The sequence below is a fragment of the Stegostoma tigrinum genome, chromosome 8, assembly GCF_030684315.1.
Source record: "Stegostoma tigrinum isolate sSteTig4 chromosome 8, sSteTig4.hap1, whole genome shotgun sequence".
Lineage (NCBI taxonomy): Eukaryota > Metazoa > Chordata > Chondrichthyes > Orectolobiformes > Stegostomatidae > Stegostoma > Stegostoma tigrinum.
Genome location: NC_081361.1, coordinates 102,760,596 through 102,778,850, shown reverse-complemented (window position 1 = coordinate 102,778,850; position 18,255 = coordinate 102,760,596). Strand labels below are relative to the sequence as shown.

General features: G+C 47.2%; 1 protein-coding gene across 1 annotated transcript in view; it reads left to right on the top strand.

Moving 5' to 3' along the window:
* The first annotated feature begins 702 nt into the window (after positions 1–702).
* LOC125456016 (guanine nucleotide exchange factor VAV3) overlaps positions 703–18,255 on the top strand; it is a 196,626-nt gene continuing 179,073 nt past the window's right edge. Inside the window, exons 1-2 of the mRNA XM_059648207.1 lie at positions 703–759; positions 13,495–13,611. Coding sequence (XP_059504190.1) covers positions 13,552–13,611 — 60 coding nt within the window. The 5' untranslated portion in view covers positions 703–759; positions 13,495–13,551. The remainder of the gene's footprint in view (positions 760–13,494; positions 13,612–18,255) is intronic.

The following is an 18,255-nucleotide window of genomic DNA, read 5'->3' as shown; positions in this document are numbered from 1 at the left end:
AATGAAAGCTGGAGTGGTATGTCATTATGAAACTTGTCAGACGTAGGGGGAAAAACATAGACAAGGTGAGTTGCAGGTTGGGTGATTGGTCGGAAAGTAAAGATTGGCAGAGAAGCCGTGAAGTTATGCTCCAGCCACACAAAACCCTGGTTCGGCCACATCTGGAGTATTGTGTCCAGTTCTGGTCGCCTCATTACAGGAAAGATGTGGAAGTGTTGGAAAAGGTGCAGAGGAGATTTACCAGGATGTTGCCTGGAATGGAGGGAAAGTCTTACGAGGAAAGGTTGAGAGAGCTAGGGCTTTTCTCTTTAGAACGATGAAGGATGAGAGGTGACTTGATAGAGGTGTACAAAATGATCAGAGGTATAGATAGAGTGGACAGCCAGAGACTTTTTCCTGGGGTGGAGGTAGCTATTACGAGGGAACATAGTTTTAAAGTGAGTGGAGGTAGATATTGGGGAGACGTCAGAGGTTCATTACTCAGAGAGTGGTCGAGGTATGGAATGCATTGCCGGAGAGGGTAGTGGAGTCAACCTCATTAGGGGCATTTAAGCAGCTATTAGATAGGCATATGGATGATAGTATAAGGTTGGGGTGGAGGTCAGATAGACCTTCGGTTCAGGTAAAAGTTTGGCTCAACATCGCGGGCCTAAGGGCCTGTACAGTGCTGTAGTTTTTATGTTCTGTGTTCTAATAAGTTAAAGATTAATCAGGAGGAATGAACCTCATCCTCAGGACTTAAAAGAGGAAGCTAATAAGGTAATAGATACGTTGATGTTAATTTCCAAAATTTCCTTCATTCAGGAAAGGTTTTATTGGATTGTAATTTGCCCAATATAACCCTTCAAAAAAGGAGGAAGGCAGAAAATGCAGAACTGTAATTTGTTTGATGATGGGAAAGATGAGGGGATTGACCATCAACGACATTGCAGCAGGGCACATAAAAAATTGAAGTTAATCAGAAAAAGTCAGTGTGGTTTTATCAAGGGGAACTCTTGTTTAAATAGTTTATAGGAGGCCTTTGAAGATTTAAGACTCCTCTGAAGGAGTAACTTATACAGTTGGTAAAGGGGAACCAGCAGCTGTTCTATATTTGGATTTGCAAAAGGTATTTGACAATCTGCCACATCAAACATGATAACAAACAATAAAATGATGCAGGGGTCACATATTAATATGGGTAGAAGACTGGCCAGCTGGCAGAAAACAGAGAGTTTGAAGAAATTGGTCTTTGTTGATTTATCAGAATGAGATGACTGGAGTCCCCCAAGGGTCTGTGCTGGGACCCTAACTTTTTACAATTTATATCAATGATGTGAATGAGGCGAGTGAATATTTGCTGCATAAACTCACAGAAAACACAAATAGTTTGGAAAGGAGTCTGCAGATGGACAGAGGTTAAAAATCTGGCAAGTGGAGTATAATGTGGGAAAATGTAAAGTTTTACAGGTTCAGGGCCCGGAGATGTGAACGTGGAATCGGAAGCACAGATTGATCGGGCCTCAATCTTACAGAATAACAGAGGATTTGTACACAAGTACAGCAAGTGATGAAGCAGACTAAAGGCATTGAGCGTAATAGAGCAGGGATAAAGGGAACTGCAGGTGCTGGAGAATCTGAGATAACAAAGTGTGGAGCTGGATGAACACAGCAGGCCAAGCAGCATCACAGGAGCACAAAAGCTGACGTTTCGGGTCTAGGCCTGCTGTGTTCATCCAGCTTCAGCACTTTGTTTTCTAGCATAATAGTGCAGATGTTCTGCTTCATTTATATGCAGCACCAGTGAGATCACGTCTCAAACTGTGCGCCGTTTTGGTCTCCTTATTTAAGATGTGGGGATTCTGCTGTTGGACTGGGGTGGACAAAGTCAGAAATCACACGAAACCATGTTATAGTGCTACAGGTTTATTTGGGGAGAGGCGGGGTTCAGGGCCCGGAGATGGGAACGTGGAATCGGAAGCACAGATTGATCGGCCTCAATCTTACAGAATAACAGAGTGGGCTAGAGGGGCTGAATAATCTATTCCAGCTCGTATTTTGCTTTTTGCATGTTTACGTAAGCCACTGAGAAGAAATGAGGCCGGCTAAATCTGCCCGGGATAATGTAACTGGGAAAGTGAGCTCAATAAATCTGCTAAACTGAGAAGCCTTGGCTGTGTGGAGCCGTTAACTGAAACTGAGATATATTCCCGAAAACCAGCATCAGTCAGACAGAGTCACACAAGCATGCAGCATAGAAGAGGACATTCGGCCCATCGGGTCTGCCCTGATCTCACTTTCCAGCATTTAGCCTGTAACCTTGAAGGTTATGACACTCCAAAGGCTCACCCTAGTACTTGTTAAATGCTGTGAGGTTTCCCGCCTCACCTTCCCTCCCAGACCCCCAGCACCTTCCAGGTGAAATGGTTTCCTCAAATCCCTTCCAATCCACCTGCCTGTCACCTCAAAATTACTCCCCATATTTCCTGTCCCTGTAATAAGATGGGTTCGAATGAAGTGTTAACCCAGTGAGGGTCTGTGTCAAATGTAGCCTGTAAAATCAGCAGAAAATGATGGAAGTTTTGGGGATTTGGAGATTCTCAAAATCTGGTGATAAGTAAACAGCAACATCATTTCCCACTCAAATCAGGCCAGATTCAAGGTGCAGATCAATGGAAACGAGCCCAACGAGGCAGGATAATAAGGTGTAGAGCTGGATGAACGCAACATTTTAGGAGCACGAAAGCTGACATTTCAGGCCAAGACCTGTCTGAATCCAGATTCTTGAACAAATTTTTTTTCCAGGATTCAGGAGACTGACAGGAGGACATGGGATGTCCTCAGATCATTCCAGGCAGCTCAAGCATCCACCATCAGATAAAGGAAGCCCTCCGACAGTATGGCCTTCCCTCAGCACTGACTCTCCGACAGTGAGGCACTCCCTTAGTACTGACCCTCTGACAGTGTGACACTCCCTCAGCAGTGACCCTCTGACAGAGCGACACTCCCTCAGCACTGACCCTCTGACAGTGCGGCACTCCCTCAGCACTGACCCTCTGACAGTGTGGCACTCCCTCAGCAGTGACCCTCTGACAGTGCGACACTCCCTCAGCACTGACCCTCCGACATTGCGGCACTCCCTCAGTACTGACCCTCTAACAGTGCGGTGCTCCCTCAGTACTGACCCTCTGACAGTGCGGCGCTCCTCAGCACTGACCCTCTGACAGTGCGGCACCCCCCTCAGTACTGACTCTCTGACAGTGTGGGACTCCCTGAGCTCCGTGGTGGAACTGTTTGTCTCAGAGTTATGCGTGGATCCCATATTCTGATGGAGTGTGAGCTCGTCTGATGGATTTGTTCCAAGTTAACCTTGTCGCCATGTGACAGTCCCGTTTCAGGCTGTCATGAGTCAAATGCTGCTGCTGGAACTGTAGAAAGGGAAGTGCCAGAGCTTCCTGTTGTTTTAATCCACCTATCTCAGCAACGACAGATAATTTCTCATTTCCGTTACCTTTGCTCAGAGCTGAGAAACATCTTGGTTGTGGGGGGATAGCGGGATGGAAAGAGAAACCTCCGGCTCTGAGCTGGAACCCCAGTGACATTAAATTCATAAAACAACGATATTGTCAGCCCAAGCAGCATCTTCAGAGCAGGAAGGCTGACATTTTGGGCCTAGATCCTCCTTCAGAAATGGGGGAGGGGAAGGGGATTCTGAAATAAATAGGGACGGGGGGTGACAGACAGAAGATGGTTAGGGGAGAAGATAGGTGGAGAGGAAACAGGCCGGTCAAAGAGTTGGGGATGGAGCCAGTAGAGGAGAGTATAGGTGGGGAGGTGAGGAGGGGATAGGTCAGCCCGGGGAGGATAGACAGGTCAAGGGGGCGGGATGAGGTTAGTAGGTAGGAAGTGGAGGTGTGGTTTGAAGTGGGAGGAGGGGATAGGTGAGAGGAAGAACAAGTTAGGGAGATGGGGATGAGCTGGGCTGGTTCTGTAATGCGGTAGGGGGAGGGGAGATTTTGAAGCTTGTTTCCAAATCAAGCAGAAGTTCACCTGAATATCTGCTAATGTGGTATACTGCATCTGCTGTACCCGGTGTGGCTCCCTCTACATTGGGGAAACCAAGCGGAGGCTTGGGGACCGCTTTGCAGAACACCTCCGCTCGGTTCACAATAAACAACTGCACCTCCCAGTCGCAAACCATTTCCACTCCCCCTCCCATTCTCTAGACGACATGTCCATCATGGGCCTCCTGCAGTGCCACAATGATGCCACCCGAAGGGTGCAGGAACAGCAACTTATATTCCGCTTGGGAACCCTGCAGCCCATTGGTATCAATGTGGACTTCACCTTCCTGCCTTTTCACCATGAAATAATGCCTCCCTGTCAGTGGGACCAGGGAGCACTGGGGAGGGGTGATGTTGGATAGCTCAGTTGGCTGTCCAGCTAGTCGGTGATGTCAGCAACAATTCCCAAACCAGCTGAGCGAGTCTCCTTCTCAGCTATTCCCCTGGCCTGAGGTGTGCTGAAGCTTGGTTTTAAACCATCACCTGTTCATTGGAGAGAGCAGTCCGCTGGTCCACATATTACTGTGTCCCTTCATTGTTGACCCTTCGACTCTGCACCCTGGCCACACCCCTCATCATCTTCTCCATCTCAGGATACCCCTCAGCCTTCTCTGTTCCAAAGAAAACACCAAACCCTGTTTAGCCTCACTTTGTACTGTGTTGGATACTGCTGGATTGCGGGGTGACTGGCCTATTGGGGCTGGGAACAGCCATGACAGCCTCTGTTGTACAGCAGGGAGGATCAATGTGGTGATGAATAATAGTGATAGGGGACTATAGTCTCGGGATTGATTCCTGTATCACATGCCGCTGAGGCTAGGAAAAGGAAGACAGTACAGTTAAATACATTGCTAACGAGCTGTGTACGAGGGAGGGATTCAGCTATGTAGATCATTGGGAATAAGAGATAACAAGGCGTGGTGCTGGATGAACACAGGAGGCCAAGCAGCATCAGAGGAGCAGGAAAGCTGACATTTCAGTCCTAGACCCTTCGTCAGAAAGAGGGGAGGGGTTTCTGAAATAAATAGGGAGAGAGGGGGACTGACGAGAAGATAGGTGAAGAGGAGACAGGCAGGTCAAAGAGGCGGGGATGGAGCCAGTAAAGGTGAGTGTAGGTGGGGAGTTAGGGAGGAGATAGGTCAGTCCAGGGAGGACGGACAGGTCAAGGTGGAGGGATGAGGATAGTCGTTAGGAGATGGCGGTGGGGCTTGAGTTATAAGAAGTGGACAGACAGACTAGGAAGGTGGGGATGAGCTGGGCTGGTTTTGGGATGCTGTGGGGAGAGGGAAGATTTTGAAGCTTCAGATATTTTAGATGTTTGAGGTGAGATAGAGAGGGACGTAATAGAGGTGCGGGAGTTGCATGACTGATCCCAGCTGTAATGACAGAGGGCACCATGGGTAGAACTCAGGAATAGGAAAGATGCAATCACTTTGGTGGGAATGTACTACAGGCTTCCCAACAGGCAGCAGGTGATAGAGGAACAGATACGCGGACAGATTATGGAAAAATGTGCAAACAACACAGTTGCTGATTTTATCCTGCACTATATTGACTGAGACTTGCTTAGTGCCAGGCTCTTAGATGGGGTAGAATTTGTTAGGTGTGTCCAGGGTGGTTTTTGAAACAATATGCAAATCGTTCAACCAGAGAAGGGGCCCTACAAAACATCTGCGGAACAACAAACCAGCTCGGTGAGCCAACCAACCTCAACACCCACAGCCCAAGCTACAGATCTACTCCAAAACCTTAAAGGGGCCCTACTAGACCTGGTATTGGGGAATGAGCCTGGCCCGGGGATTGAAGTTTTAACGGGGGAGCATTTCAAGAACACTGACCATAATTCTGCAACGTTTTCAGTTAATTATGGATAAGGATCAGAATAAGAATAGTCCTCAGGTGAACGTACTAAACTTGGGGGAGGCTAACTAATATTCAGCAGGAACCGCAGAATGTTGACAGGAGATAGCTGCTTGAGGGTAAACCCATACCTGTTGTGTGGGATCTTTTAAAGGCCAGTTGAATAGAGTTCAGGACTAGCACGATCCTGTGCAAATAAAGGATAAGAGTGGCACGATTTGGGAACCTCGGACCACAAGAGAAATTATGAGCATAGCCAAGAAGAAATAGGAGGCATATGTAAGATTTAGGAAATTAAAGAATCTCAGAGCCTTGAAGAAATCAATGAGAGCAGAGAAAAACTCAGACAAGGAATTAGGAGGGGTTACAAAAGCAACAAAATATCTATGGCAAACAGGATGAGGAAAGTCTCGAGGTGTTTTACATATGTCTGAGGAGCAAGAGGGTAGCCCAGGGAAAGGGTAGGTGTACTCAAGGTCTAAGGAGGGAATTTATGCCTGGAGCCAGAGGAAGTGGGTGAGGTCTGTAATGAATCATTTTCTTCGGGGTATATTGATATTCCAGGATATGTTGATGTGACGAAAAGGTGGTGTTGAGTGAGAGATAATGGGAACTGCAGATGCTGGAGATTCCAAGATAATAAAATGTGAGGCTGGATGAACACAGCAGGCCAAGCAGCATCTCAGGAGCACAAAAGCTGACGTTTCGGGCCTAGACCCTTCATCATCCAGCCTCACATTTTATTATATTAGGTGGTGTTGAGTGTTGTGTTTGGGGAGACAAGTCCTCAGGACCTGATGGGACCTATCCCAGAAAGCTGAGGGAGGCGAGGGTGGAAATTGCTGGGGCTTTGCAGCCTCTTTAATCACTGGACAGGCCCCAGAGGACTGGAGAATAGCCAACTTGGCCCTTTAAGAAGAGCAACAGGGATAATCCTGGAAATTACAGGCTGACGAGCCTTATGTTGATGTCAGGGAGGTTGTTGCAGAAGATTCTTGGGGATAGGATTTACTCGCATTTAGCAAAATATGGACTAATTAGCAATAGGCAGCGTGGCTTTAGAATATTGAACAGTAAATTCCAGGAACAGGACCTTCAGCTCGCAATGTTGTGCAGAACATGACACCATATTAAACTAATCCTGACTGGCTGCCCGTGGTCCTTATCCCTCCATTCCTTGCTTATTCACACTTATATAAAAGCCCCTTAAAGATAGTGGAATCAAGGGTTATGGGGATAAGGCAGGAACAGGATACTGATTGTGGATGGTCAGCCATGATCATAATGAATGGTGGCAGGGCTCGAAGGGCCGAATGGCCTACTCCTGCACCTATTGTCTGTTGTCTACCAGATATGCCTTTCATCACCCTTGGTGGCACATTTCAAGCATCTGCCACTCTCTGTAAAAAACTTGCCCCTTACATCTCCTTTGAATGTTCTCCCTCTTACATGGATGCATGCCCTCTAATACGAGACATTTCAACTCTGGAAAAACGATTCCGTCAACCCAATCTATGTCTCTCATAATTTTATAAACTTGTATCAGGTCTCCCTTCAGCCTCCCCTGCTCCAAGAAACCAGCCTGAGTTGGTCTAACATCTCCTCATAGCGATGTGCAGGGAAGGTTGTGTCACACAAACATTACTGAGGTTTTTGAGAAAGTGACAAAGAGGATTGACTAGGGCAGACCAGTTGATGTTGTCTAGATGGACTTCAGTGAAGCCTTTGACAAGGACCCTCATGCAGGCTGATACAAAAGGTGAAGTCACGTGGGATCCTCAGTGAGCTGGTGAGACGGATACAGAACTGACTTAGCTGTAGAAGACAGAGAGTAGTGGTGGAAGCGTGTGTTTCTGACTGCACATCCGTGACCACTATCCGTGACCACTGATGCTCCATGGGGATCAGTGCTCGGACCCTTGTTGTTTGTAATTTGCATAAATGATTTGGAAGAGAATGTAGGTGGCCTGATTGGTAAGTTTATGGGTGATACAAAGACTGGGGGAGCTGTGGGTAGTGAGGACGATTGCCAGAGGATACAGCAGGTTACACATAAACTGGAGACTTGGGCAGAGAAATGGCGGATGGAATTTATTCTGGACAAATGCAAAGTGATGCATTTTGGAAGATCTAATGCAGGAGTTTAGTATACAGTAAATGGCAGAACTCTTAATAGCGTCAACGTATAGAGGGATCTTGGTGTGCAGGCCCACAGTTCCCTAAAATTGGCAACACAAGTGGATAAGGTGGCCAATAAGGCATAGAGCATATTTGCCTTCATTGGTGAGAGCATAGGGTATAAAAATTAAAAGTGCAGCTGTATCGAGCTTGAGTTAGGCCAGATTGGGACTATTGTGTACAGTTTTGGTCACCACACTACCAGGAGAATGTAGAGGCTTTGGAGAGGGTGTGGAAACGGTTTACCAGGCGTTTGCCTGTGTTAGCTATGAGGATAGATTGAACAAACTTGGTTTATTTACACGTGATAAAAGTTTACAAAATTGAAAAACATAGAGTGGATAGTCAGAGCATTTTTCTCAAGGAGATATATCAATTACTGGGGAACACAGGTTTAAGGTAAAGGGGGTAAGTTTAAAGGAGAGTTGAGGGACAGTGTTTTTTTACACAGGGTGTGGGAAGTTCCTGGAATGTACTGCCTGAGGAGGTGGTAGAGGCAGGTACAAAAGTCACATTTAAGAGGCAACTTGACAGATACAGGAATGACCAGGGAATTGACGGATATAACTGCATTGAGGCAAAAGGATTTTGGTTTAGAAAGGGATGATGTGTCGGCATAGTCTTAGTGGGCTGAGGGGCCTGTTCCTGTCCCAGGCCAGCTGCTAGTGAATCTCCTCAGTGCCTCTCAAGTACACTCTCAGTGCGGTATCCTGATCAGAATTCTCCAGCCTGGTTCCCCTGAGATAGGCTCACAGTGATCTGCTCATGGTTTATATTACTGGTGCTTGCTGTACGCAAATTGGTTGTGTATTTGGGGAAGGCAGTAGCATGGTGGTAGTGTCACTAGACTCATATTCCAGGGCCCCGGGCTAATAACCATAGGGACAGAAGTAGGCCATTCAGCCCCTCGAACCTGTCCCACCTTTCAATGAGACCATGACCAAACTGCAGCCTAACATCATATATCTACCTTCGGCCCAAATCCCTAATAACAAAAACCTATCACTCTCAGATTTAAAACTAACATCTAATCCAGCACCCACTGCTGTTTGTGGAAGAGAGTTCCAAACCTCTCCCACCCCCTTGTGTGTCAAAATGCTTCCTAACATCTCTCCTGAACAGTCTGGCCCGAATTCTCAGACAATGGCCATCGTTCTAGGATCCCACCTCATGGAAATTGTTTATCTTCATGTATCCTTTCTTTTCCTCCTGCTACCTTCAAGGCTTCAATCGGATCATCCGTTATCCTTCTAATCCTATAGAAAACAGGCCTACATTGTATAGTCTCGGTTTACAATCTAACCCCCGAAGTGCAGGCATCATTCATTGTAAACCTATGTGCACTCCGCCCAAGACCAATTTATCCATCCTAAGATGTTGCCCGTGTTCTGGGGAAATGGATTTGAATCCCACCCTGGAAGATGGTAAAATTTGAATGTAGTTAAAATATAGAATAAAAAACTTGCCTAAAGACAATTGTCATATTGTCATAAAACTCTATCTAGCTCATTAATGGCCTTCAGGGAAGCAAATCTGCTATCCTTAGCCAGTCTGGCCTAGATGTGACTCCAGACCCACAGCAATGTGGGATAACAAAGTGTGAAGCTGGATGAACACAGCCGGCCAAGCAGCATCTCAGGTTGATTCTTAATTGCCTCTGAAACTGTCCCAGAAAGCCGCACCAATTCGTGATCAACAATGAAAACTCACGCAACAATACCCAGTGGGGAAATTGTTGGAAGGGATCCTGAGGGACAGGATTTATATGCATTGGGAAAGGCAAGGACTGATTTCTGATAGACAGCATGGCTTTGTGCTTTGGAAATCATGTCTCACAAACTCAGTTGAGTATTTTGAAGAGGTAATAAGGAAGAGTGGTGAAGGTAGAGTGGTAGATGTTGTCTGTATGGACTTCAGCAAGGCATTTGCTAAGATTCCGCATGGTAAACTGGTTAATAAGGTCAGATCACATGGAATCCAGGGGGAGCTAGCCAATTGGATACAAAATTGGCTTAAAGTCAACGATATGAGCTTGCGATGAAGGATTGTTTTTCAGACTAGAGACCTGTGACCACAAGGATCGGTGCTGGGCCCAGTGCTTTTCGTCATTTATATAAATGATTTGTATGTGAACTTGGATGGTATGGTTAGTAAGTTGCAGATGACAATAAAATATGTGGTATAGTGAACAGTGAAGAAGATTATCTAAGAGTACAACAGGACCTTGAGCAGATGGGCCAGTGAGCTGAGGAGTGGCAGATGGAGTTTATTTTAGATAAATGTGTGATTCTGCATTTTGTTGTGGCAAATCAGGACAGGACTTACACAGTTAATGGTAGGACCGTGGGGAATGTTGCCGAAGAAAAAGACCGAGGGTTTCAGGCACATAGCCCCTTGAAAGTGGCACCACAGATAGATAGCATGGTGAAGATGGCATTTGGCACACTTACCTTTATTGGTTAGAGCATTGGGTGTAAGTGTTTGGAGATCATATTGCGGCTGTACAGAACATAGGTGACGCTGTGTTTGGAACACTGTGTGTTCAATTCTAATCTCCCTGCTACAGGAAAGATGTTGTGAAACATGAAAGGGTTCAGAAAAAGATTAACAGGGGTGCTGCCAGGGTTGGAGGGTTTGAGCTACAGGGAGAGGCTGAATAGACTGGGGCTATTTTCCCTGGAGCATCAGAGGCTGAAGGGTGATCTTATAGAGGTTTATAAAATCATGAGGGACATGGATAGGGTGGATAGACAAGGTCTCTTTCCCAGGGTGGGGTAATCCAAAACTAGAGGGGTAAGATTTTAAAAAGACCAAAGGGGCAACATTTTCACACAGAGGGTGGTGCATGTATGGAATGAGCTGCCATAGGAAGTGGTGGAGGCTGGTACAGTTACAACATTTAAAAGGCATCTGGATGGGTACACGGATAGGAAGGGTTTAGAGGGATAGGGGCCAAATACTGGGTGAAAGAGCTGCACAGATGTGAGTATCTTGTCTCCAAATCACAATTTATTTACACATGGACCAGATTAACAGCCCCAGTCAGCAAACTTGTATTTTATTTTATTCATTCATGGGATGTGAGTATCTCAGCCTGGCCAGGCAGCATTTATTACCCATCCCTAATTGCCCAGAAGGCAGTTAAGAGTCAGTCAAATTGCTGTGGGTCTGGAGTCACATGAGGGCATTGTCTGATGAGAAAAGGTTGGATAGACTGGGCTTCCTTCCACTGGAGTTCTGAAGAGTGAGGGCAGAGTTCACAGAGACATCTCAAATCCTGAGGGGTCATTATGGATGGAAGAATCTTGTACTAAGGAATAGTAGGAACTGCAGATGCTGGAGAATCTGAGATAAGCATATGGACGTAGATGGAACAGTGTAGGTTAGAGGGCTTGAGATCGGTATGACAGGTCGGCACAACATCGAGGGCTGAAGGGCCTGTACTGTGCTGTAATGTTCTATGTTCTATAACAAGGTGTAGAGCTGGATGAAGAAGACAGCAGGCCAAGCAGTATCAGAGGAGCAGGAAAGCTGATGTTTCGAGTCTAGACCTTTCTTCAGAAACAAAGGAGTCACTGTTTAAGTATTAGTGAGGGCCTATTCCAAATAGAGGCTGAGTGATATCTTTCTCCTCAGAGGGGTAGAACACTCGGGTAGCAGACGGAGGCTGGGGCCAGTGAAGATTTTTCAGACAGAGGAGGATGGATTCTTGTTGGACAGAGGGTGGAGAGTTATTGGGAATGGATGATCAGCTGTGACCCGAGAGAATGGTGGAGCATGTTTGCAGGTCTTAATCGCTTGCTCCTTTTTGTATGTTGCTGACATAACCTGAATGGTCTGTAATTAATATTTTTGGTTCCTTATTTATGGAGTGCCCAATCCAGACGATTGCCGTTTGGAGCTGGGGACAATTCAGATTGTAACAGGTGGACATTTCTGTCTATCCTGGTTCCCAATGAACTCAGGCCTCTGGGATCAGAGAATCATGTGGAAATCCAGCTTTTTAATTATTTTGCCGCTTGTCTTTGTTGGAGTTGGATTCCTCCTGAGACTGTGTTGTGGATGGGTTTTGTTTTTGGCAGGAATCTGTAAACATGGACAACCCTCAGTGATCCTGGAGAATTCCGCTTGGGGCCATCATTGACAGTAAACCTTAAATGTCATTGTTCCAACATCTGTAACCTCCTCCAACCCCCACACCCCCTCCCTGTCTTTGTAATCTCCTCCAGTCCCTACACCCCCTCCCTATCTCTGTAACCTCCTCCAACCCCCACACCCCCTCCCTATCTCTGTAACCTCCTCCAGTCCCCACACCCCCTCCCTATCTCTGTAACCCCCTCCAGCCCCTACACCCTCTCCCTGTCTCTGTAACCCCCTCCAGCTGCTACACCCCTTCCCAATTCTGTAACCCCCTCCAGCCCCTACACCCCTCCCTTACTCTGTAACCTCCTCCAGCCCCTACACCCCCTCCCAGTCTCTGTAACCTCCTGCAACCCCTACACCCCTCCCTTACTCTGTAACCTCCTCCAGCCCCTACACCCCCTCCCAGTCTCTGTAACCTCCTGCAACCCCTACACCCCTCCCTTTCTCTGTAACCTCCTCCAGCCCCTCCACCCCTTCTCTGTCTCTGTAAGCTCCTCCAGCCCCTACACCCCCTCCCTGTCTCTGTAACCTCCTCCAGTCCCTACACCCCCTCCCTATCTCTGTAACCCCCTCCAGCCCCTACAACCCTCCCTATCTCTGTAACCTCCTCCAGCCCCTACACCTCCTCCCTATCTCTGTAACCTCCTCTAGCCTCTACACCCCCTCCCTATCTCTGTAACCTCCTCCAGCCCCTACACTACCTCCCTATCTCTGTAACCTCCTCCAGCCCCTACACCCCCTCCCTGTCTCTGTAACCCCCTCCAGCCGCTACACCCCTCCCTATCTCTGTAACCCCCTCCTGCCCCTACACCCCCTCCCTATCTCTGTAACCCCCTCCAGCCCCTAAACCCCTCCCTATCTCTGTAACCCCCTCCAGTCCCTAAACCCCTCCCTATCTCTGTAACTTCCTGTAACTCCATAATCCTTTGAGGCCTCTGGATTTCTCTAGCGCCGGTGTCTTGTGTGTGTTTCGTTTCTATATCCCCAGTACAGGTAATGGTGCTATCAGTCTGGCTGCTCAACTCTAGAGTTCCTAAATCTCTCCACGCTTCAATCTCTTGGTCTCTTTCTTTAAGATGCTCCATAAAAGCCCGATCTTTGACTTGGTGTTTTGCCCCTGTCCTAGTGTTACCTTGTGATGAGATGCCTGGTTACACTGGCTGTGATGTTTTGCTGCTATGGATGTGCGGTATTCCTGGTGATGGGAGCACCTTCTCCCTTTTGGAACATCAGTGACCTGTTCAGCTGCTGTTTCTTCCTTTTGTTCCAGTTTCTTTGCCTGAAGAACATTCGGACCTTTCTCACCACGTGCTGTGACACATTTGGGATGCGGAAGAGTGAGCTGTTTGATGCCTTTGACCTTTTTGATGTCCGGGATTTTGCAAAGGTAAAGCCGTGTTGTTTCCTTCCTTGACCAATGGAACTTTGGCTGTTTACTGCCTGATCAGTCGTGGCTGACTCCTTGTCCAGCCAGTCCTTTGAGTGAGGTGATGGCCCAGTGGTATAGTCACTGAGCTATTAATCCGGGCACCCAGGTAATGTTCTGGGGACCTGGGTTCGAATCTTGCAGCAGCAGATGGTGGAATTTGAATTCAACTGGGGGAGAAAAAAATCTGGAATGAAGAGTCTAATGATGACCATGTTAATTGTCAGGAAAAAAAACCCATCTGATTCACTAATGTCCTTTAGGGAGGGAAACTGCCATCCTTACCTGGTCTAGCCTACATGTGACTCCAGGCCAACAATAATGTGGCTGACTCTTAACTGCCCCCTGGGCAATTAGGGATAGGCATTAAATGCAGGCCTGGCCAACAATGCCTTCATCCCATGAATGATTAAAAAAAAGTTGTTTTCTCTATGTTGACCAATCATGATAGTTAGAGCAGGGATTTATTGAGTTTTTATGATCCAGTGTTGAGGTCACCATATACAGCTCCAGACAATGTTAACACATGGGCAATGTGTAACGTACTATGTTCCCTCAGCACGTTCCCTTTCAATGTTAATGTCAATTCTAAACATGAGCAGAGATTGACCCTGTGAGCTGAGTGGAGACAGCTCAACATGGACAGTGTTCACTCACCTTCACAAGTGAGCCTCATTCTCCCCAACACAACGACTCCTCAGTGGTCAATACAGAGGGTTCAGGAGTTATTATCTTCACCTGCTGATTGTTTCTGGGAATCCTGACTCAATAGGGGAGGAGATCCTACTGGTGAACCGTTGTGTTAACTGTCTTTTTGACACTATCACACTGGAGGTCGGGTTTGTTGAGGGAGTTGGAGATTACTGTCTAAGAAATTAAGATGTTTCAGGTGTTTATAGGGAATGAGCACACAAGAGAATGAGCTTGTTCAGAAATGATTGGTTGTTTGGGAAAGTGCAGCACATCTTGTATTTAATAGACTGCTGGAAAGATTGAAGTTGAATGCAGTACCTTACATCTTCCTCATTCTTCTTCTGAAACTGTGCTGCTTCACCTTCCTACATGTGAAACTTCACCTGTCAAATGTGTGACCCATGTCCTCAGCATCAGTACCCATTCTTCTAGGTCTCCAAGACATTTCTGAGCTTTGTATGAGCTCTGAAAGCGTCTGCTGTTTACCCAAGGACAGGTCATTAACGTACAACAGCAGTCTCCCTGAATCTAACCCCAACACTGGAACCATCCCCCACTGTGGGAGCTGTAGAGCAGTCACTTTCAGTTTTATTAACCAGTAGCTAGTTCTGTGTTGGTGGAGCTTCTGTTTTCTGACCACATGGCTTTGAATATGAGAGAATCACTATGTTGTGATACCTCATCAAAGCCTTGATAGAGATCAATCACTCCCATGGACCAGTGAAGAAACGCATTCGTTATGCCTGAGGAATGTTAGGAGAGAATGGAAGGTGAATGGAAATGGTCTCTGGAATTCAGTGAAGCAGCTGACAAGAACCATCAGCTTCAACATCATTCTCCCCTCACAGACCGAGAGCTCCGTGTCCAGCTTTCCAAAGCATAACATGAACTCTCAAACCCTGAGGGTCTGCACGATCAGTTCAAAAACACAAAGCCGTTCAGAAAAAGCACGATAGGGAACTTCAGTTAGAGAGATTACTAATTTTAGCAGAGTGCCCTTCTGAATTTCCGGTTAAATACCATTTCCTGGAACACTTTGCATTTCTGTAGTGTCTTGCACCACCTCAGGACGCCTCAAAGTAATTCACAGCTGATGGCTGAGTATATTTCAAGTGTGGTCATTGTGGTAATACAGAGAAACAGCAGCACATCTGTGTACATCAAGGTCTGAAAAGTATCAATACAATCAGTTCAAAATTGTAAGTTGACAGGCCCTAGGCAGAACTGCACCACTCTTCAAACAACTTAAGGCATGGGGGCTTTCTATTCATCCAAGAGAATAGAGGGAACCTTGGTTTAATGCTCCACCTGAAAGGCAGCAACAACAGAAAAAACACGCTCTCTTCAGCACTGAGCCTCCGACAGCGCGGCGCTCCCTCAGCACTGAGCCTCCGACAGTGCGGCGCTCCCTCAGCACTGAGCCTCCGACAGTGCGGCGCCCCCTCAGCACTGAGCCTCTGACAGTGCGGCGCTCCCTCAGTACTGACCCTCTGACAGTGCGGCGCTCCCTCAGTACTGACCCTCTGACAGTGAGACGCTCCCTCAGCACTGAGCCTCCGACAGTGCGGCGCCCCCTCAGCACTGAGACTCCGACAGTGCGGCGCCCCCTCAGCACTGAGCCTCCGACAGTGCGGCACTCCCTCAGTACTGACCCTGTAAGCATGGTTTGTAATTGTGTTTGCCTTGTTTGAACTGAAGTCTGCCTGATTGCGAGGACCCTGCAGCACACTGAGATAGCATGGACATCTCACCACACCTGGAATGTGGCTGGATAAATAAGAGGCATCCATCTGTTGGTAATTTCCGCTGTTAAACAGTAAAACATTCTCTGTACAGCACAAACACAATGTCAATGAAGCAGAAAGTGGTCCACAAAACCTTTTCCTATTCACAAAGCAGCCAACAGGCTGTGTATAAGAAGCTGAGAGAAAGTGCGGTGAAATGCCAGTCATAATGTCTCACACTAATTCCATCTCTCAATCATCTTTAAATAGACGGGTGAAAGGTATGGGACAGATGTCAGAGGTAGTTTCTTTACTCAAAGAGTAGTAAGGGAATGGAACGCTTTGCCTGCAATGGTTGTAGATTTGCCAACTTTAAGTAAATTTAAGTCACCATTGGACAAGCATATGGACATACATGAAATAGTGTAGGTTAGATGGGCTTGAGATTGGTAAGACAGGTCGGCACAACATCGAGGGCTGAAGGGCCTGTACTGTGCTGTAAGGTTCTATGTTCTATGAGATGATGGTTTCAAATCCCACACTCAAGAACTCGGCACAAAAATCAGAGATAATGGGAACTGCAGATGCTGGAGAATCTAAGATAACAAAGTGTGGAGCTGGATGAACACAGCAGGCCAAGCAGCATCTCAGGAGCACAAAAGCTGACGTTTCGGGCCTAGACCCTTCATCAGAGAGGGGGATGGGGAGAGGATTCTGAAATAAATAGGGAGAGAGGTGGAGATGGATCGAAGATAGATGGATAGAGGAGAAGATAGGTGGAGAGGAGAGTATGGGTGGGGAGGTAGGGAGGGGATAGGTCAGTCCAGGGAGGATGGACAGGTGACAGGGGCAGGATGAGTTAGTAGGTAGGAAATGGAGGTTTGGCTTGAGGTGGGAGGAGGGGATAGGTGAGAGGAAGAACAGGTTAGGGAGGCAGGGACGAGCTGGGCTTGTTTTGGGATGCAGAGGGTGGAGGGGAGATTTTGAAGCTGGTGAAATCCACATTGGTACCATTGGGCTGCAGGGTTCCCAAGTGGAATATGAGTTGCTGTTCCTGCAACCTATGGGTGGCATCATTGTGGCACTGCAGGAGGCCCCAGATGGACATGTTGTCTGAGGAATGGGAGGGGGAGTTGAAATGATTTGTGACTGGGAGGTGCAGTTGTTTATCGTGAACCGAGCAGAGGTGTTCTGCAAAGCGGTCCCTGAGCCTCCGCTTGGTTTCCCTGACGTAGAGGAAGCCACACCTTGTACAGTGGATGCAGTATACCACATTGGCAGATGTACAGGTGAATATCTGCTTGATGTGGAAAGTCATCTTGGGGCCTGGGATGGGGGTGAGGGAGGAGGTGTGGGGGCAAGTGTAGCATGGATTTGTTCAGGGAATGTTGTGTTTGAACATTTTGGTCAAATGTTTTGAGGAGATCATGAGGAGTGTTTTTGCGAGTAACATGTTTGATGATATCTACTGCACTTCAGCAAGGCTTTTGATGAGGTACTTCATCGCAGACATGTTGTAATCATTCACTAATGTAATGTGGGTATTGCTGGCTGTGTCCAGCATTACTGCCTGTCCCTGGTTGCCCCTTGAGGAGGTGGTGGTGAGCTGCCTTCTTGATCTGCTGTAACCCATTTGCTAAGGGAGGGAGGGAGGGAATTCCAGGATTTTGACCCACAGTGAAGGAGTGGGCATATATTTCCAAATCAAGATGGTGAGTGGCTTGGAGGTAACTTGCAGGGGCTGGTGTTCGCATGTATCAACTGCCCTTGTCCTTATAGATGGAAGTGGTCGTGGGTTTGGAAGGTGCTGGCTGAGGATCTGTGGTGAATTTCTGCAGTGCATCTTGTAGATGGTACACACTGCTGCTACTGAGCATCGGTGGAGGGAGTGGATGCTTGTGAAAAGTCTCTTCCAGAGAAGAAAGTCCATGAGATCAAAGGCAAAGTGATGGGTTGGTCCAAAATCGGCTAAGATGCACCAAACAGAGGGTGATGGCAAAGGAACATTACTGTGACAAGAAATCTGCTTTCAGTGGGGTTCCGCAGGACTCGATGCTGGAGCACCTGCTGTTTGTGATGGGCATTATTGATTCTGAATAACTGCCATGAGTTCTAATAAGCAGTTTGCAAGTTCCATGAAAATATTCAGGTGGTAAATCGTGTAAACTTCAGGAGGATATCAACAGCC